Consider the following 21,976-nt stretch of genomic DNA (forward strand, 5'->3'; position numbering starts at 1 on the left):
ACGCCCGTGGAAAAGGGTGCGCGCGGGGGTATTTGGGGGTGCACGCCTGCTCACGGGCGCAGCTTACGGGGAACGGTGGTATGGAGAAAATAACTAGGTCTTTAACATCAGTAAAACCAGGGAGCGTATAGTGGACCATACAAGAAATAGATCAGACATCCAGCCCTTGGTTATCAATGGAAACCAATAGGAGCAAGTGGACAGTTTTAAGTTTCTGGGTGTTATCATGAAAGAGGACCTGACCTGGGGCGCTCAAATCACAGCACTGATCAAAAGAGCCCAGGAAACAACAACTGAATGAAAAACTGCTGGTGACCTTCTACCATCTATTTTAACTTACTGCACCTTTGTATGGTTTGCCAATTGTATAGTGGCAGATAGGACAGCACTCCAGAGGGTTAACATTATTGTCCAGAGGATCATTGGTTGCCCTCTCCCTCTTTGGAAGAGCTTTATAGCTCCCACTGCCTAAAGAAAGTTCAAAATATTTTTGAAGATCCATCTCATCCTGGGCATCCTTTTTTTCAACTATTACAATCTGGCAGACAGCACAGAACAATAAAAACAAGGATAAATAGGCTGAAAAGCAGCTTTTATCCCAGAGCAGTAACCATAATGAATTCTACTATATAGTGCAACATTAATACAATACCAGGGTTTTTTAATTCAATTGTATAGAATGTGAAGGATGTGTGTTTCTGTTTTATTTTTTATGTATAATATACACTGAAGATGGCATTTAATTTTGTTGTACAAGGTGCAATGACAATAAAGTAAACTAACTGTACTTGCATGTTCTCCCATCCATTTTGCTGCTCAAACAAGTGCAATCATCAGTGGTTCCCGCATGTGTGAAACAGAGGAACATAAATGGAAGTTACTGAGAGAAACAGAAGCACCATGAAACATTATGTAGCAGCTGCTTCAAAGGATTTCACAGGGAAAGACATGAATAGTGCCATTGTCCTAGAATTTCACCCTACAAATGCTTATAGTTTTTCTGTTCTTTTGTGATAAAGAAGAAACAAAACATGGAATCATCAAAAATCATACTTAAAAATTATTTGTCTTGAAACTACACAGGGAGGAAGGGCAGGCCAAGGGAAGAAGTGAATGGTTTGGTTGTTGAGTATCAAGCCTGTAGATAGTGCATAAGTGAGAGTAGATGTGTTTGTACCTTTAGAGATCAGCAACTTTTTCAGCCTTTGGGGTGAAAAGGATTGCCACAGTTGAACTAAAGGATAGTCTTCAAATTCAGTCGTTGCTCAGTGACCATTTAAAATTATGGCAGCACAGAATGAAGGGACTTCAAATTATTCCCCAAAATTATATGTAAGTATAGGACACTTGGCAACCTGCTTGCATTTACAACTGCAGGGGTGTTTTAACTCCACCCATCTGCCTATCTCCCCGCATCTATGTCTTTTGGGCCCCCTGTATCCCACCTCTCCTTAAGCCATAGGTAATGTTTGCTCTCATAGCTGACCGAGCATGCCCAGCCTGGCCCTTTCATGAATCAGTTGTAGCTGTACAAGGCTTTCTTCCCAAGGTCACACACAGCACAGACATGAAAAAGATAGCAGATGCCTTCCAAGGAAGACATGCTTTGTCAGTAGAAGCAAGAGGACAGAGAGTGCAGGATGATAAGACACCAGATAGAAGGATGATGAGGATGACTGGCACTAGGTTGGAGTGGCTTAGGCTTCCTAGGATGCCTGTGACTTTGCATTGCAGTGATGGTCTGGGCTTCTAGGGGTGGCTGGGGCTTCATACCATGCCACACTGCTGAGGCACCTGAGGCTTCCAGGGTAGCTTTGCATTGCACTGAGGTTCAGGAGCTTCGTGCAGTCCCAGAGCCACAGTGCACCAAGAAGCCCTAGAGCCACAATGTGACGAGCAGTCCCAGAAGCCTGCAGTTTTGAGGTTGCTGCCCTCAAGGTAGATTGTAGGGCATCCAAAGATACAGATGGAGAGGGGGATGTTGGGAGAAGGCAGTCCCTTACCTTAGAAGAACTAAGGCTTGGAACTGGGAGGGATGAAACTCAGAATGGCCTGACTTGGGATGGGTCTTCAACTAGCAACTGGTGGGGTTCAATTAATCATGGGATCATAGAGTGCTGGGTTTGCTGTTGCTAAGTGATGCAGTCATGTGATGCAGTGTTTTACAACCACATTGTATAGCAATAGAAATTGCAATCCCAATTATCATTGTAATTCAAGGGCTAATAATATTGTCTAGTTGTGTGCAATCCACATGTATTTATAATACAGTGGTACCTCATCTTACAAACTTAATTCATTCCATGTCGAGGTTCATAAGTAGAAAAATTCACAAGATGAAACAATGTTTCCCATAGGAATCAATGTAAAAGCAAATACTGTAATGCGTGCAATACCAAAACTCACCCATTTTGTCTTGCACCGTTGGGAATCCCTGCCTCCGGACTTCCATTGCCAGCCAAAGCACCCATTCTTGTGCTGCTGGGATTTCCCTGACGCTCCCCTCAAAGCAGCTGCAGCAAAAATAAAGGGAATCCCAGCGAGGGGAGCCTCCGGAAAATCCCAGCAGCACAAGAACAGGCGCTTCAGTTGGCAACGGAAATCTAGAGGCGGGGATTCCCAGTGAAAGGAGGCTCAGGGGAATCCCAGCGTTTCGGCTGGCAACAGAAGTCTGGAGGCGGGGCATCGCAGCGGCGGCGGCTTGGGTTTATAAGGTGAAAATAGTTTGGAAGAAGAGGCAAAAAAATCTTAAACACCGGGTTCGTATTGCGAAAAATGCGTTAGAAGAGGCTTTTGTAAGACAAGGTACCACTGCATCTTTAAATATTGGGCCTGAATTAAAATGTATCTTGTTGCAACTGTAACAATTCTGTTTTGTTTTGTTGATTGGTTGCCTTTTTTTTTTCTTGAAGATTTCGCAAAATGAACAAACGTCTAGTTCCTCGAAGACCTTTGAGTGCCTCCTTGGGTCAGCTAAATGAAGTGGGCCTGCCAGCAGCAGCTATTATCTCAGATGAAGCAACAGTGGACTTACCCAATAGAAAACCCTCTACCCTGCCAAATGGGATTGTGTCACCAGGCAGTACAGTGACACAACTTATCTCTCGTGGAACCGACTCCAGTTATGACTCAGTCATGAAACCTGGGAAGATGGACCACCATAGTAGCAGTGCCCCTGGATCACCTCCTGATTTGTATGCTTCTATATTGTTTATCTTTTAGAATTTGACAATATAAATTAGCTTGCAGAAGAGTAATCCACACATACTTTTGTATGCACGCAAAATATAGAGTACATACTTGTGTACTGATTCCGCATGGCAGCTTGTATACAACTTGATACGTACAACCTTTTCTCTCTTTAAGTCATTTTTTTCTGACTCAAAGCCTAGGGCAGAGTTCTCCATCTTTTCCAGCTTTGTCGATGGCTGGGGTGGGGTGTGTGAGAGAATAATTCCCTACAAGTGGCTGGCAAACACGTACACTTCTCACACATATGGAGTGTGGTTGAACGCATTTGCCTGAAATTTTCATAGCTCATTTGCAAAGAGTTCATGGCCCAATACTTGGCCGTGGCCCAGAGGTTGGGAACCTAGGAGATCAACCTGTATTCAACATACAAAAGTTCCTTAAACTTGAATTTGATTCCTGTTCATGTCATTATATCCTGCCAATAATGTGGAAGTAATTTGCAATTGTTTTCTTTCAAAAAACTTTTTAAAGCTTCCCAATTAGACCAACCACCATAATATTTCTTTGAAATTTTCCATCCAAAAATTCACTCCGCTAACCTTCTTTAGTTTCCTAACCTAGTCACAGTCAAGTGTTGCCACTATTGAGATTTTCTGCTTACATTGGATAAGAAAACAAATCGTAATCTTATAAGGTTGATGCTGCAATAGTTAAGGCACCAGGCTAGAAAGCAAGAAGTCATGGGTTCAAATCCTGCCTTAGTCATGAAAGCCAGCTGGGTGACCTTGAGCCGGTTCTCTCAGGCCAATCCACCTCTCAGAGTTGTTTTTATGAGTAAATAGGAGGAGAAAGATTTGTTGGTTATGTTTGCCACATTATTTGTAAAAGTAATAAAGGTGAGGCATACTGTATTTTTCGGCGTATAAGACACACCTTTTTACTCCCCAAAACGGTGAAAACGTGAGTGCGTCTTATATACTGAATGTAGCCCCCCACCCCCAGCCTTTGGTCTCTGCCTTGAAAATTAACTCCTTGCAGCAAACAGTGTAGCCCAGAGCCTCCTTAGCATAAGCCTCTGACACAGCTGATTCAGAAACAGGCAAGCCACATGCTAGAATTGAAAGCGAAACTAGCTGCAAGGAGTCAAATTGCTCTGAGGTGGACTGCTGAAACTGCTAGGAGATAAGTTAATAATTATAAATGTCTATAGAATGTTCAAATCTTTATTATTGTTTTAGACAACTTAACAAAATGAAGAAGCTTTTTAAAATAAATGTGCTCTTGTATCTTCCTTTTAATAGCAGAGAATAACTATACTTCCAGAAAGCCATACCAAATTTAAACATTTGTAAAAGTATAATCTGAAATGTAACAGTGTCCCTTTTAGTATTAAGATAAGGCAGTTGAGTTAAACTCTGAGTTAGTCATGTTTGGAGTAGATCTATTTAAATAATTGGGTGGAGTTAGTGTGACTACATTTAAGAAAACTTTCCGGCATTAATGTATTGCCATAATGTATTGCCATAATTCTTCAATTCTTTGCTATTTCTATGGGTCAGACATACATGCACAGAAATACACAGCAAACAGTGTATATCATCTGTTTTCTGTTTGTTGTTTGGCAAAAAAAGAGGTAGAGGCCTTTTTTCCTTGTTTTCCTTCCCCAGCACTAAGGTGCATCTTTATACTTCGGTGTGTCTTATACTCTGAAAAATACAGTAATCAAATAAATAAAAATGAAGCGGGATTCTTATAAAAACCATCTGATATTAGAAAATTTACAAAGGGTTTCCTGCAATGAGGAAGATTTGGGTGGGATACTTAAATTAGCGGCAGAATACAACAGAAGAGTATGTGCTTGGAATCAGGTGACCCAAAGGTCATTTCCCAGATGTTGCGCTGTTACAAATGCTCTCTCAAGTTACTGAAAACTGCTTGTCACCGTCAATCACTATTAGCAATATTTGGGAGAGAAATCCTTCCCACAAGTAAATGGGAACACACAGCAACAATAAAGCAATATCTATACTAAGTTGTAATTGCTTAAACTTTGTGTTTGTCTCAACTAGGTTGGAACCTGCTTCCAAGAGCTCTCACCCAGTGCCCCCCCGAGGACCTACAGACTTGCCTCCAATTCCAGTAGGCAAGCAGCTCCAAATAGTTCCCCGAGGCTCCCAATTGTACCCAGCTCAGCAAACTGATGTGTTCTATCCAGATCCTCGAGGAACAGCTCCCCCATTTGAGCCTCCACCCTATCAAGCAGGTAAATCCCTTCTACATGAAATTTGGTCTTGAAATAAAATGTGATTTCTCCCCCCCCCTTTTGCGATTGAATAGTAAATATTAATTAAATTTTATCATCAGAATATGATGCTTTCCATTATCTTTTACGACAGATGTAGTTTGCAAAAAATAAATGTATGTCCTCAGATGTAAATGGGGAAAAGAATTAACTGATGTTTTATTTCATGCAAACCCTGATTCACCAAAGTAGTTAAAACAATGGACTAATTATTGTTCTAAATCTTGTTTCATATATTTAGGGGTATATTATCCTCCAGCTCAATCACTGCAGTGTATGTCTCGATTCGTCCGACCTCCATCATCTATTCCTGAACCAGGTCCTCCTTTTGTAGAACAACATTATGCACCCTATCTCCAAGATCGCATCATGAATTCACAATACAGTGCACAGCCACAGCAATACCCTCCAATGAGTCAACCTGTATATCCTCCACATTATGACAGCAGACGTGTGTATCCTGCTGCTCAGCCATACCAGCGGGAAGATATTATCCGAGGAAGTCCTGTTCCGATTGAAATTTCTCCACCTGCTGTATCACCATATGTACCTGAAACAAGAGACAGATATCAACAAGCGGAGGGCTACTATCCAGTTGGACCACACCTGAATCAGATTAGACCTTCATATCATAGAGTATGATACCTTTTTTAAATTTATGATTATGTTAATAGTAATGTGGCATTTTTAGGTTTAATTCTTGCAGCAATTGTGTGCTGTCTCATTTTATTGATTGATTGATTTGATTTGACTTCGATACCTTCGAATCCCATGAGACTCAGAGCGGCTTACAATAATATAAAAATGCAATACAATGGTGAAAAAAGTCAAATGTTAAATACTAAAAACAATAAAATCCCATTATAAAACTCACTAAGCAATCTAATCAAAACAAACATGCATAGCAATTAATCACAATTTGGCCATGATATATGTTAGCGTTCACACACCCCAGGCCTGCCGGCAAAGCTAGGTCTTCACAGCCTTTCGGAAGGCCAGTAGGGAGGGGGCAGGACAGACATCAGTGGTGGAATTGGTTCCATTTTACAGGTAATTTTTAAAAAATCAAAATCAGAAATCAAATTAGCTTCATTAAGGCCCCTAAATTAACTAAGTTAACTAAGAACAATGTATATTTTGAGTTTAGATTGAAAAATCTATCAAAATATAAATATTGCCAGAAAAGCCAAGTTTTGTGCACATTTGAAAAATGCAAATTTAAAGTTATCTTTATTTTTTATAATTAATTTTGCTTCTGAAAAGAATGAAGGAGGTTCAAGGCATTGAAAGTCTACAATTGATTGGTGTAAATCAAGAAATGGACAGAAGTACATTTATTCACAATGTCTCAAATTCCAGAACAGAATTCCAGTTTGCAAGAAGACCAGAATTTATTATGCAATGATCTAAAGTAGTGTTCCCCAACCTTTCTGGGTTGGCAGCCTGGTTGGAGGGGAGAAGAGGGGAGGTTTTGTTAGAAGGGCAGGTGGTATGTTCATATTGTTTCATTTTTGGTAAGCGGCAGGTGCTTGCCCACTGGTGCTCATGTGAGTGGGGCTGCAAGAAGAAGCAATCCTGTTTCATTAACACTTATACAATCAGAATTATACTTACACAAGCGGGGCTGCAAGTGCCAGCTCCCACTGCTCATGTGAGTCGAATTGCGTGTCTGTGCACATGCTTGCCTACCACTCAAGCGGCCTGTTTGCATTATAGGCTTTATCTTGGTAGTGGGGCATGTCCATTGATTGGAGACCCCTGGCCTAAGGAATAGCCTAAGTAAGTACAGTGATACCTCGTCTTATGAACCCCTCGTCATACGAACTTTTTAAGATACGAACCCGGGGTTTAAGATTTTTTTGCCTCTTCTTCAGAACTATTTTCACCTTATGAACCCGCCGCCGCTGCTGGGATGCCCCGCCTCCGGACTGCCGTTGCCAGCCAAAGCGCCCGTTTCTGCACTGGTGGGATTCCCCTGAGGCTCCCTCCATAGGAAACCCCACCTCCGTTTTTTGCGATGCTGCAGAGGAATCCCAGCAGGGGAATCCCAACAGCGTGAAAACGGCCGCTTCGGCTGGCAACGGAAGTCCACAGGTGGGGTTTCCCAGCGAGGGAAGCCTCATCGAAATCACAGCAGGGGTGAATTTTGGGCTTGCGCGCATTAATCGCTTTTACATTGATTCCTATGGGAAACATTGTTTCGCCTTACGAACTTTTCACCTTACGAACCTCGTCCTGGAACCAATTAAGTTCGTAAGACAAGGTATCACTGTACTTCTATCTTTTTTTTAAGAGTATTTTTAAAAGTTTTGCTTTGTTGAAGCCATTCATTCACAGATACACAAATCAAACAGATAATATTTCTGATATGTAGTAATGAATAGGAACAACTATATAGTGGTTGATATGTTGTTTTGGTACATTCTAGAGTTTAGAAAGGCAAAGTGACTGGGTAAGTTAAATTTCTGGATAGCCAGTAAATGGCAGAATGAATTGCAGCCCACTTACTTAGGTTACTGTATTCTAATGTCAGCAGACAACAAACTGCTAACCTCTGTGGACTCCTACCTTCTTCAAAGCGACACTGAACAGATTGTAAATATCTATTTTAGATTATTTATATTTATGCTTTCTGATTGTATAAGTTAATGAAACAGGATTGCTTCTTATATATGTGGCTTTGGTGACCTTTCTTTTGTTCATTAAGTATAATCAGGTGAAGAATATAGTTAAATGTTCATGGAAAACCAGTATCAATGATTAGAAAGCACAGTAATACTTTTAGCAATATAAGAAACAGATTATCAGATTCCAAACCTGGAAATGTATCATTTAGATTATAATAGATTTTGGTTCATTCAGTCACCCAAAAGATAGCTAATTTGCTATGTTTTCATTTTTTGTTAAAATCAAAACTCAAATATAAAATGTGATATTAAAATCTTACACTAACTTTGTGAAAATTTAAGGTAGCATTCCTGATTTTCTCCAAAATGCAGTTGAGCAGAATAGTTTTGCTCTTTTGAAATTGATAATGACCCAACAGATGTAACAGGGATCTAAGAAGGGATCACTGAGAAACTTGTATTGAAATAATTTTGCTGCTTTGCTAGAGTATCTTGTAACTTTGAGATTGTAGATTTAAGCTCATTTGTAGAATACAGGAATTTTCATAGCTGTGGTTTTTTTTTTTTAAACCTTCAGGAGCCTTATAGTCGGGCTCCCCCTCAGCCACACCCTAGTTTAGATGAATTGCATCGAAGACGGAAGGAGATTATGGCTCAGCTGGAAGAAAGGAAGGTCATCTCCCCACCACCATTTGCATCATCACCAACGCTGCCTCATTCTTTACACACTGATGAGGTAAGCATATGTTTAAAACATTTTAGTAGAGAATATGACACATGTGGTTTAAGAAAATATGAGAAATTTGTCCTAAAGAGAAAAATGTAAATGCCCAATTTGAAGAATATTCTGCCATGATCTAAATCCCATAACACTAACCAACTATCTTAAGGGAAAGGTTGAATCGGGTGTTCCAATCACTGAGAAGATCAGACACTAAGTTTGAGGGGCTCTTCCCATTAAAATATTTATGGCAGGCACCTTCAGTCCCATTCAAAATAAATTCCTGCAGACCTCAGAAAAACAATTAACAGTGTTCACAAGACTGGTAACCTAACTGCCAAAGACTTTGGACTCATCAGTTCACACTCAGAAATACAGTGTAGAAATAAGGACAGTATAGTACATGCTAACAATCATAATCCCAATCATGACATAATGGCAATAAAATATATTGTGTTTAATCATAATTTCTTCTCTAAATAGGATGTCAGGGTAGTGAACACTAGTATAGTGTGGTGTACACCATTTTGAAGGTCACAGTATAACCCCATATTCAACAACCATTCAGAGTTGCAAATGTGCTGAACAAGGGGGACTTACAAACTCTCCAAGAAGTTGCAGCTATCGCAATGTTCCCATGATTGTATAATTGTGATCTGCACATTTTAATGCTTGGCTCATGATTATGACATTGCAGTGAGTCACAATTATATGATTGCTATTTACGATCTTCCTTGCCATCTTCCCACAACAAATGTTAATAGGAAGCCTGGGAGGGAAGGTTACAAGATGCTCAGGTAAGTCTCTCCTGCCATTTTTCTTCTCACGCTGGGGAAAAATAGAGTACAAGAGCCTAGAGATTAGGAATTGGTTTTTAAAGTATGAGAAATTCCAAGCCTGGTAGGTCTCAAATGTTTAATAAATGTTCTTATCTGCAATTAGTCTAGACAAGGTAATTCTAAATGGCAGCATAATGTTCCCTTTCTTTCACTGACATGAGTGGGCTTTGTTTTTATGCAGTACTTGGATGAAGACCTGAAGGTAGCAGGCAAATACAAAGGAAATGATTACAGCCAGTACTCTCCCTGGTCGTGTGACACTATTGGCTCCTACATTGGAACCAAAGATGCAAAACCCAAAGACATTGTGGCAGTGGGTCTTGTGGAGATGGTGGTAAGCATACTGAAAAAAACCAGCAAGGTACACTTGGTAATTGGTAAATGGCCAGATGACCAGATTATACAAAGGTTTCCAGTGGAGATTCTCCAGACATTTGTAGTTGATATGGCAACAGCAGACAAGGATCAGTTTAAGGATCAGTACTAACACTGTACAGTCACGAAAGAACATGTTATACAGTAAGTCTAAAAGTCATATGATTGTACCACTTGGTGATCATTGCTCTGGCAGTCCCAGTTGCCATTGTTAAACAAAGATTGTGTGGATTATTAAGCAAAGACTTCAAGTGCCTCAGACTTCCAACTTCCTGCTGGCTTCCCCATTGACTTTGCTTGGTCCAGTCTTTCTCTCTTCCACTTGTATGTCTGCAGCTGAGTTAGAATTTATCTATTCCTGCTCCTTGTTCATAATTACGTACATAGACTATAACACACATCAGAAAATTAGACACACCTTAGTTTTGGGGGAGGAAAATAAGAAAAAAGCTGATTGGTGGGTGGATTGGCCTTCCTGAATACCCCAATCAGCTGTTCCCATAGATGAATTTTAGCAACAGGATAATTGCTTTTTTTTCTGCCTCTGACACCTCCATTTCAGAGGCCTTTTTTCTGAAGCTCCCTTTCAGAAGCTTTTTTCAGTCTCAACCTCCATTTGAGAGGCTGGGCGGGGCTACATTTGTCCACAAAAGTCCGTAATGGCCTGGTAATACAGTATTTTTTGAGAGAAAGGAATAATTCATGAATAAAGCAATTCTTTTATTGTGTCTACTGCCAAGGGCCTTTGCTTAATTTGTATACTCCTACTACTAAATATTTAGCCTGCAAAGAATAGTCAGACCGCTATTAATATTATTTGCTTATAAGTTTGAAAAAATTTTGTGCTACAAGTCTCTTTCTCCAATCAGGCCCCCTCCCCCCATAATTGTGATATGGAAACATCTGAGAAATATTCATCTAAAAAGGAGAAGCTTGCTTGTAATTCTGATTATTTAATCTGTCACTCCAGAATGTAGACAGCAAGGGAATGCGAGATCAACGTTTGGATTTACAAAGGAGAGCAGCAGAGACCGGTGATGATGATCTTATTCCCTTTGGAGATAGGCCTACAGTATCAAGGTTTGGTGCCATCTCACGTACTTCCAAAGCAATGTACCAGAATCCAGGCCCCATGCAAGCCATGGCAGTTCAAGGGGCTTCTGCAAAACCAGTCAGTGTTTCAGGTATAAAGCTTTATTTTCTTGGGCCGTGAGGGGGAGGGGGGTTGTAGCTTTGAATCAGTATGGGCTTGGTTATGGAAACGGGTCTAGACATAAATTGGCTTGTGACATTAAAACCAAAAGAAAGCTGAAATAATACTGGCTCCCCATGAATAGAGAAATACAATAGTCCTCAACTTTTATAACAGATTGTTTAATGAGTACTCAAAGTCAAAACACTTCCGGCCATCATGAAAGATCACTGCTCCCCCCCCAACACATGACCCTTCCTTTCAATGGGGAAGATGGTGGTGAAATTTGCAAGCAAAGGAGAAATATCTCAGCTAGCTTCAGGAATGGACCTCAGATCTTTAGAATTTGAGGTTCATTTCTTCAGTGCACTAAGGGATTTCCCTTCCTTACATAGAAGAGAGGGAAAATTCCATGGTGGGCTTCAGGAACAGACCTCAAATCTTGAAGATTTGCTAGTTTCCTAGGGCTAGAAAGCTAGCGAATGTTTGTTTGTTTGTTTGTTTGTTTATTTATTTATTTATTTATTATTTGGATTTGTATACCGCCCCTCTCCGAAGACTCCGAAGAATGTTGCCATTCTGAAGGCCAGAATGATTTCTAACCATCAAGACAATGGCACTTGTTAGTTTTCTACCCTAATCTAGGAAGGGTAGAAAAAACAAATCATTTTTGCAATCATTTGGAAGGCATCTTCTCCAAATTGTGCATTTTGGAGAATTTTTTTTCCTATTATTGCAATAACGGGAGGCCCTTGCAGGATGGCAAGACATGGCCTCAGAAGGATGACCATGTCCTTGACTTGGTTTAGTTGTTCCCACAGCTGCAGGAAAAGGCAAAATTAAGTACACCCAGGTTTGGGGGGAGGGGCAAATGTTCTGGATAATATGAGGCAGGGGAAGTGCCCTTTCCCTGGCACTCCACATTTAATCTTCCCCCCAAATCGCTTAATCACAATTGGGAAAGCCAGAATTCTGATTGTTGAATGAAGCGATTGTGTGGGTGTTTTGCTTAGTGATTGTTTTCACTCAGTGATCACGATGCCAGTCCCAGATGTGATTGTAAGCTGAGGACTATCTGTAGACTTTTGATTTGTTCTCATAGCTCTGCTGTATGAACACAGTTTATATATTTAACTAAAATTAATGCTAGTACTCATATATTGGTGGAAATCAACATAGAACAAGGTATATAGCAAGGCAATACAATATCACCTATGCTTGAAGTAGAAGCCTACCTTGAAGAAGTATTTCACAAACTAAACTGGACAAAAGATGGAATAAAAATAAATGGCACGTATTTAAATCACTTAAGATTTGCAGATGATTACGTTCTCTTCTCACAACACCCAAAAGAGTTACAAAGACATAGGCAAGAGATGCACAAAGCAGGAGAATAATTTGGCTTAAACATAACGTGAAAAATGCCAGATGATGTTTAATAAATTCACCAAAGATATAAGTGTGTGTGTAGGTGTAGGTCTTGGCATATTCGGATCTTTTCCCATGTAAGGTTGATAGAATCTTGGTGATGTTTCGATGAGGGCCCACTCGTCATCTTCAGGCTGGTGCTTTCGGCTTTATGCTCAGGTGAACCCCAAGCACCAAAAAAAAAAGAGACACTACTTATATCTTGGCTAATGGATCTCAAAGGAAGGTAATACAATGAAGGAAATTGAATGGCATGTTAAATGTGGTTGGCAGATATCCAGCCAGCTAAATGTAATTTTCAAAAACAACCTCCCCCTATGCCTGAAGGGAAAATTTTTCAACTACCTGCTCTAACATATGCCAGTGAAACATGGACACTAACCATACAATCAGTACAAAAGCTATCAGTGGTGCAAAGAAACATGGAAAGATTACATGCTTGGCATTACATGCTGTACTGCAGGCCACTGAAGCTGACTGTAGATCTGTAGGTCAGCAGTTCAAATCTCATCACCGGCTCAAGATTGACTCAGCCTTCCATCCTTCCGAAGTGGGTAAAATGAGGACCCACATTGTGGGGGCAATATGCTGGCTCTGTTAAAAAAAGTGCTATTGATAACATGTTGTAAGCCGCCCTGAGTCTAAGGAGAAGGGTGGCATAAAAATCAAATAAATAAATAAATGACAAGATAGAAAGACCTGAACATGGATTAGAAAAACAAATGAAAATATATATCAAAAGAATAAAGGAGTAAAAATAGAAATGGGCTTGTTTTACATAGAACTAATATTTTAAAAAGAGAAATAATATGTATAAAAATAAATGATGACTCATAGTGATCTGTTGTAAATGCAGTCTTTACAAGGTTACATAGAAGGCTGATTTGGAAATAGAGTTAATTACTACATTTCTATTACAATAATAGTAATGAATAATTTTTATATAAGATTTTTCTGTTCTTTATAGATTACAGCCCATATGGAACACACAGTGCATGGGGAGGTTCACCATACTCACCCCATCAAAATGTACCTTCTCAGGGACGACTTGGTGACAGGTAAGGGATTTGAACTTGCACATGCTATACATGTTTTAAGTTTTCTCAATTAAACTGAGAAGCAAGAGCAAAAACAACAACCTTTTCCCCCTTCCAAACAATTATCTATCCGAAAAGGGAGAGATTATCTATGACAGACATTGCTAATCATGGGAAATCTTTGCCATCATCTGAGAGAGAACAGCAGCTTCGTCTTGAACTGCAGCAGCTAAACCATCAGATAAGTCAGCAGACACGAGGACTTGAGGTATGTATTCTTAGCTCTGTACTTTTTCTTAGAAAGAACTAGAGAAATGAAAAGGTGAGGGAGGCAGAGCAGTGTAAATAGATTTTTATATTGCATTCAAATGATTTCAGAATGAAGAACTAGCCACTGTTCAGTCATATTGAATATGATTTTAAAATGACAGTATTGAGGGATAAATGGCTGGTACCATTGAATTCTGTATTCATTTATATATAATATTTGTTCTTCTATCTTCCCACACATATTCACAAACTTGAAATCCATAAAGTTTATGTAATGGAAATCCAGTATTATTGCTCTATTTTACTTCTCTGCACTTTTATATTTTTTTCCTAAATAGCAGATCAGATTATAGCTATACATAATTTATTGAGAACCTATATAGAAGGTTTATTTCTTGGGTTGAAAATTTAAATTTATGGTAGCATAGTGGACAGGAGTGTTGACTATAACCTATATTCATCCCAGAATATCTGTGTTTTCGTAAGAAGCCAACATGAGGTAGCTTATGGTGAATTATTTTACAAATGAGCATCTTGAATTGTACCTGAAAGCCCAACTGGTAGCCTGTGCAGCAGTGGAAATCCATGCACATACCACAACATACCCATTATTGCCCAGGTTGCTGCAGTCTGAACCAACTGTAGCTTCTGGGTGGTTTTTAAGGGCAGGCCTTTATAGAATGCATTGCAGTTATCTGCTTATGACGTGTCTAGGTCATGAGTGACCATCTGGAGACCTTCAATGCTTGTGTTGCTGTTGAAGACAACACAAGTTGTGCTTAATTTGTGCATGCTGTGTTTGCTGGTGCTTAATGGAGGAGTATTGGATAGCTTGAAAAATACCCACCTTGATATTAAATCTTCTTTATTATTATTAAACTTTTTAAAAAAATATATTTTAATTCATCGTATATAAAAAGGAGAGCATGAAACATCAACAATATAGTTCTAATGTAATAATCAAAATTAATCTTATATATGCATTCATGTCATATCATACAGAATAGAACAGAATGAGCTGGAAAGGACCTTGGAAATCTTCTAGTCCAGCCCCCTGCTCAAGCAGGAGAACCTATTGTTCTGACCTAGGCTTCCTGTTTAAAGAATATGGCACAAATGGCATCTCACAAACCTCTTTTATTTGTAACAGCTGCTAATTATTTTCATTAGCAGTGGTCCTAAGTCCAAACAAAGGTAAAGCAGGTTCAAATAAAGTCTTTCAGAAAAAAAAAGATAACAAGGTCCATTGGCCCAGAACCAATTTGCAGGAAAAACTTGGCATGTTCAAACAGAACAAGAACTAAATCCAAGTTGCAATGATGAGAACGAAAGACGAACTGAGTTGCTTCTGCATCGAACCCTATTGTGTTCTCCACTTATATAGATTATGGGAGGGCCAATTATTCCAAAGCCTTACTCCTGAGTAGTCTTTCTCCTCTGGAGCTGTTCTTGCCTTCTGGCAGCTCTGTGCATACGCACATTGAGAACAGTCTCCTCCTGTTCTTCCTTGCTCATGACAGCCTCTGGAGGTTCTGGAGATGGGACACAACTCCCCATTGTCTCAGGTTCCTCCCCAGACTCCTCACTGTCCGACTCTGCTGCCAACTGCATAGGCTGCTGGTGGACCACAACACCTATACATTTCAGATAATTAACTGTCTAGATCAAGAGTGTCAAACTCAAGGCCTGGGACTGGATCCAGCCCATGGAATGCTTAGGTCTGGCCCATGGGGTCAGCCTGGAAACAGCAAAGGAGCAGCCTGCGGTGTCTCTGCCCTCCCGAGCTTTGCTTTCAGTGACAGGAGGTCGTCGCAGCTTAAAATGGAGCGTGGAAGTCTTTTTTCGCTGGCAGAATGCTCAGGCCACCAACATGAGTGACATCAAGCTGGCCATGCCGACTCTGGCCACACACACCCCTCAATGAAATTGACTTTGACCACCCCCGGTCTAAACTCTTCTTAAAAATCTCTACTAATGGAGCACCCACGATTTCTGGAGGCAAGCTGTTCCATTGGTTAATTGTCCTCATTGTTAAGACGTTTCTCCTTAATTCCAGGTTGCTTCTCTCCTTGATTAGTTTCCACCAATTGCTTCTTGTTCTATCCTCAGGTGCTTTGTAGAATAACTTGACTCCCTCTTGTTTGTGGAAGCTCTTGAGATATTGGAACACTGCTATCATGTCTCCACTAGTCCTTCTTTTCATTATACTAGACATGCCCAGTTCCTCCAATTGTTCATATGTTTTAGCCTCTAGTCCCCTAATCATCTTTGTTGCTGTTCTCTTCACTCTTTCTAAAATCTCAACATCCTTTTTATATCGTGATGACCAAAATTGAATGCAGTATTCCTAAGGGTGGCCTTACCAAAGCAAATACAGTGGTACTAACACTTCACGTGATCTTGATTCTATCTCTCTTAATGCAGCCTGTGTTGCCTTTTTTTTGGCAGCTGCTGCACGCTGCTGGTTCATATTTAAATGATTGTCCACTAGGACTCCAAGATCCCTTTCACAGTTACTGCTGTTGAGCAAGGCATCACATATACTGTACCTGTGCATTTTGTTTTTCTTGCCTAAGTGTAGAACCTTATTTTTTTTCACCATTGAATTTCTTTTTGTTTGATAGCGCCCAATGTTAAGCCTGCCAAGATCCTTCTGTATCTTGAGCCTATCTTCTGGAGAGTTGCCTATTCCTGCCAGTTTGGTGTCATCTGCAAATTTGATGAGTTCCCTATCTATCCCTTCATCCAAGTCATTGAAGAGTACTGGGGCTAAAACACAGCCTTGGGGTACTCCACTGCATTCTTCCCTCCATGTAGATGCAGTTCTGTTGAGCACTATGTGTTGACTGTGGTTGGTTAGCCAGTTTTAAATCCATTTAGTGGTGTTGCTGTATAACCCACATTTTTCAAGCTATAGTAGGTTATAGTCTACTTTATCAAATGCCTTACTAAACTCCAAGTAAATCGATAGCACTCCTCTGGTCCACTAATTTTGTCACTTTGTCAAAGAATGCAATAAGATTAGTCTGGCATGATCTGTTTTTGACAAACCGATGTTGGCTTTTGGTTATTACTTTGCTTGCTCCTAGGTGTTTGTTGATTGATTGTTTTCTTTTCCAGAATCTTCCCTGGTATATAGGTCAGGCTAATAGGTCTGTAGTTTCCTGGATCTATTTTTCCCCTTTTTTGAAGATGGGAAATACATCAGCTCTTTTCCAGTCTATACTATACCTGATACTATACAGGTGGTCTTCATTATACTATAAGTACAAGTTATAGTTATAACTACTACTTGTTCAATGCCATTTGTCAGAATAGAATAGAATAGAATTCTTTATTGGCTAAGTGTGATTGGACACACAAGGAATTTTTCTTGGTGCATATGTTCTCAGTGTACATAAAGGAAAAGATACATTTGTCAAGAATCATGAGGTGTACGACATTTAATGATTGTCACAGGGTACTAATAAGCAATCAGGAAACAATATAAATAAATATAAATATAATGACTTTGCAATCATCTGATTATGACCTGAGGGTTTAGGGCATGCTGGGATTATGATGTTGCAGCATCCCACAGTCATTTGTTCACAATTGGTGACCTTTCTTGCCAGTTTCTGACAAGCGTAGTCAATGAGGAAGCTGGCAGGAAGTCACTAGTTACGTTCACATAGTTATAGGTCCTTGCTTAATGATGGCTACTGCGACTGCTCAAACTGCTATGGCTAGTTGGACAAGATAAATCCTTACAGTACTGTATAAATCAATTCTGCAGAGGTCTTTATATCAATATTTGCACAGTTTGGACTCCAGTAGAATTCTTAATCAGATCAAGAAGCACATACTAGGGTACAGTCAGCTTGTGGTGAGCATTGGCCAAGTTATTGAGTGTTTTCATTGGCCTGCTTAAGACTGAATATATTACTTCCACATTGCAAAGAAGAGAAAATTGTTGTCTTTCATGAAAGCTGGATTATTGTAATATATCATTGATGAATTCATAAACATCAAAAGAATTCCAAAATGCATCAGGAAATTCCTGTAAAATAAAAAAATATGGTTTTACAAAAGGTAGAAGTGTTCATGCTTTAGCCACTATATTTCTAATTTAAGTTTGTCTTCATTTGTTTTATGTGTTATAATTTTGGGCATGTCTATAAGAGCAGCATAGAAAGTATAAATAAATCAGCCTTTTTTTAATAAAGAAGAATGTTGGGCATTAGAAGCCAAGCAATATTCCTGCATTTTGGCCTGATTCCCATGTCTGCATGGTATATTTTGTGTGCTCAGTTGTGTATGTGCTTGGCTTTGTGCATTTAGGCGGTTAGTAACAGGCTGCTGTTGCAGAGGGAAGCAACCCCTTTGGCAGGCCAACCACAGCCCCCACCTCCTAAGTGGCCTGGAATGATCTCAAGTGAACAGCTGAGCTTGGAGCTGCACCAGGTGGAGAGGGAAATCGGGAAGAGAACCCGGGAACTAAGCATGGTGAGTGTTTTGTAAGGTGGGCAGAGAAGATTCTGCTGCTGCTTCTGTTTGGAGAACTGTGGCGCTAACTGCTCTCACCGTTTCTGAACAAGAGTCATTTATTTTGAATATTTAGAGCTGGTAGCTTATAGGTTTTTGTTTTTCAACAGTTTTAATTTTGCGAGCTACCATAGTTGAAAGTCGGCAAACACTCCAATTTACAGCAAATAATCCATGCTCTTAAGCATCTGAAGCACACTATGTTACAGTCTATACACAATACTTTTTAAATGGCATTTGAAAAGGGGACAGTGGTTTTTCCAGCCCATGGTGATAGACTTCCTTGGTTTTTGCTGCTTGCACACGTGTTGGAAAGCTTTCTAGCCTGATAAAATAAAACAGTTTGGTCTAGGATTATGTTCCTCTGTTTGTAGCTTTTGTGTGAGTATGGATGTAGAGCTTGGCTTGATGCTTCACAATTTCTTCCCATTTGTAAAGCAAAATTATAGTATATTGTGAACCATGGATTTGTCTTTCCTTTCCCAAGGAGAGCCAGTCTTCATTGGATGTAAAAAACAAAGTGAATGCTAGTAAGCAGTCTGAAAATGGACAGCAAGGCAAAGTACAACCTGAAGAACTTTCTCTAACATTCAGGTAATATAATTATTTTTATTGGTAATTTAATTCAAAGTATTACATTGGGCACAGTTATTTTTCATTTTATGCATTGATATTGTTTTACTTCATCTGCCAGTGTCTAAAATTGTTTCAGTGTTTTCCAAATGGCAGTAGTCAGGACATACAGCACATGTCACATTTCTCAATAGGTGCTTCTTTTAGTGATAGTGCTGGTTCCTTCCAAATATATTCTCCAAATCAGTGCTGAGAGTCAACCAGCACAGCAATCATAGAATATTACTATCTTTAATACCATGGACAGTGCACTTTTACAGAATTTCTAGATGGAGCCAAAATAACTTTATAGACAGCAGAACATGCTCATTGTGCCAAATTTGATAAACTTGGTTTTTGCAATCGTGGGAAGGCAATTTAAAAAAATAATTTCTTGAGGTAACAATGTGTCAAAGATATATCAGACAGTCTTTATTTCAGTCACAGTCCAGCAAATAAAAGCATGAAAACAATAATAGTAAAACATAAAAATAAATGACAAACAGAATAATATATTGCGATTGGTTGTGGATTAACAATGAGCAATTAGTTTGTCCAATTTTACATATAACACAGAAGAATTTGGCCACATTCAGAGAACTGCTTCATACTGATCTGATAACAGTATTTTCCTGTAAAAAATATCAGTATTTCCTGGATATTTTACTAGGTAAAGTATTATATATTGAGCCGGAATCCTTATAAAAGATGTAGAAGAGCAGGACATGAGTTAGTTTCAATGGCCCCATGTCCACAGTGGCAAAGTCTCAGCACATATAGTATTTCTTTGTATCAGCCCTTCAAAACTGCTATGGGAAGCACATTGCAGCATGCTAAGGTTAATGGTGTTCAGATTTTTGGAATGGTTATTTGATATAAATATCTAGCAGCTTTAAATGGGGCAGTTTGACTGCTCAAAAAATATTCTTGAAAAGAGCAGTCTGATCTTGTTGTATTTAATAGGTTGTTTTAAGTGCGCTAATTGCACATCTATACCCCATCATTCAGAGATATAAATACTATATTACTTTTGCCTATTTATATATATATATATATATATTTATTCATTCATTCATTCATTCATTCATTCATTGGATTTCTGTGCCACCCCTCTCTGAAGACTCGGGGCAGCTCATATCATATGAAAAACAGTAAATTACAATAAAATTAATCCGATTAAATTAAAACTACATGGTGAGATCATGGTGAGGTATCATCAATATGCCAATGATACCCAGTTATACATCTCCACCCCATGTCCAGTCAACGAAGCAGTGGAAGTGATGTGCAGGTGCCTGGAGGCTGTTGGGGTCTGGATGGGTGTCAACAAGCTCAAACTCAACCCAGACAAGACGGAGTGGCTGTGGGTTTTGCCTCCCAAGGACAATTCCATCTGTCCATCCATTACCCTGGGGGGAGAATTATTGACCCCTCAGAGATGGTTCGCAACTTGGGCGTCCTCCTCGATCCACAGCTAACATTGGAACACCATCTTTCGGCTGTGGCGAGGAGGGCGTTTGCCTGGTGCACCAGTTGCGGCCCTACCTGGACCGGGAGTCATTGCTCACAGTCACTCATGCCCTCATCACCTCGAGGTTCAATTACTGCAACACTCTCTACATGGGGCTACCCTTGAAAAGTGTTCGGAAACTTCAGATCGTGCAAATGCGGCCGCGAGAGCCATCGTGGGGCTCCCTAGATTCGCCCACGTTTCTGCAACACTCCGTGGCCTGCACTGGCTGCCGATCGGTTTCCAGTCACAATTCAAAGTGTTGGTAATGACCTTTAAAGCCCTACATGGCATTGGACCAGAATACATCCGGAACTGCCTTCTACCGCACGAATCCCAGTGACCGATAAGGTCCCACAGAGTTGGCCTTCTCTGGGTCCCGTCGACCAAACAATGTCGTTTGGCGGTCCCCAGGGGAAGAGCCTTCTCTGTGGCGGCCCCGGCCCTCTGGAATCAACTCCTCCCAGAGATTAGAACGGCCCCCACCCTCCTTGTTTTCGCAAATTACTCAAGACCCACCTTTATCGCCAGGCATGGGGGAACTGAGACATTCTCCCCCAGGCTTTTATATTTTATGTTTGGTATGTATGTGTTGTATGGTTTTTAAATTGTTGGGGTTTTAGATACGTTTTATTTTAATATTAGATTTTTCTCACTGTTATATTGTTTTTGTATTACTGTTGTGAGCCGCCCCGAGTCTTCGGAGAGGGGCGGCATACAAATCTAATTAATAATAATAATAATAATAATAATAATAATAATAATAATAACTAAAATCCGTAATTGTATTAAAAATCAATTCCAGTCACATACAGCATTCAAGCAATCACTCGTTGGCCAGAGGCTAAGATTTGATCAGCCGAAGCCTGACAACATAAATGAGTCTTAAGACTCTTACAAAAAGTGAGGGGGGGGGCAGTACGGATCTCCGGGGGGAGCTGATTCCAGCTTCTGTTCATGCTTCTGTTCCTGCTTACTAGGATAATGTGCTAAAGACAGAGTTCTAACAACTATCCTCCTTGTACTTGTGGAATGTCCCAAATGGTGATGGGAATGCCTTAAGTACTATAGACGCAACTTACTGTGGTAAATGAAGAATATGAATTTAAATAAGGAAACCCACAAACTGCAAGCAGAACCCTTTGAAAATATATCTACTACCTATAGATCATCTCAGTTTTGAAGGTTTATTATTCTCCAGGCAGAAAATATTGTTTCATGATCCAAACAGCCAGGCTTGGAGGAAAAAATAGAAATTGGAAATTAGCAGTTTTGAATAATATGAAAAGGAGATAATAGACTGAATGGATAAAGGTATTATGAACATTAGCGTACAGTGGTACCTCG

At 39.8% G+C, this 21,976-nt stretch overlaps 1 protein-coding gene across 1 annotated transcript in view; it reads left to right on the top strand.

Moving 5' to 3' along the window:
- The window catches only part of RC3H1 (ring finger and CCCH-type domains 1), a 91,463-nt gene that overhangs the window by 60,723 nt on the left and 8,764 nt on the right, over positions 1–21,976 (top strand). Inside the window, exons 10-19 of the mRNA XM_070746754.1 lie at positions 2,913–3,194; positions 5,262–5,455; positions 5,736–6,130; positions 8,699–8,857; positions 9,863–10,015; positions 11,027–11,240; positions 13,644–13,734; positions 13,852–13,981; positions 18,304–18,468; positions 18,995–19,101. Coding sequence (XP_070602855.1) covers positions 2,913–3,194; positions 5,262–5,455; positions 5,736–6,130; positions 8,699–8,857; positions 9,863–10,015; positions 11,027–11,240; positions 13,644–13,734; positions 13,852–13,981; positions 18,304–18,468; positions 18,995–19,101 — 1,890 coding nt within the window. The remainder of the gene's footprint in view (positions 1–2,912; positions 3,195–5,261; positions 5,456–5,735; positions 6,131–8,698; positions 8,858–9,862; positions 10,016–11,026; positions 11,241–13,643; positions 13,735–13,851; positions 13,982–18,303; positions 18,469–18,994; positions 19,102–21,976) is intronic.

The sequence above is a fragment of the Erythrolamprus reginae genome, chromosome 3, assembly GCF_031021105.1.
Source record: "Erythrolamprus reginae isolate rEryReg1 chromosome 3, rEryReg1.hap1, whole genome shotgun sequence".
Classification (NCBI taxonomy): domain Eukaryota; kingdom Metazoa; phylum Chordata; class Lepidosauria; order Squamata; family Dipsadidae; genus Erythrolamprus; species Erythrolamprus reginae.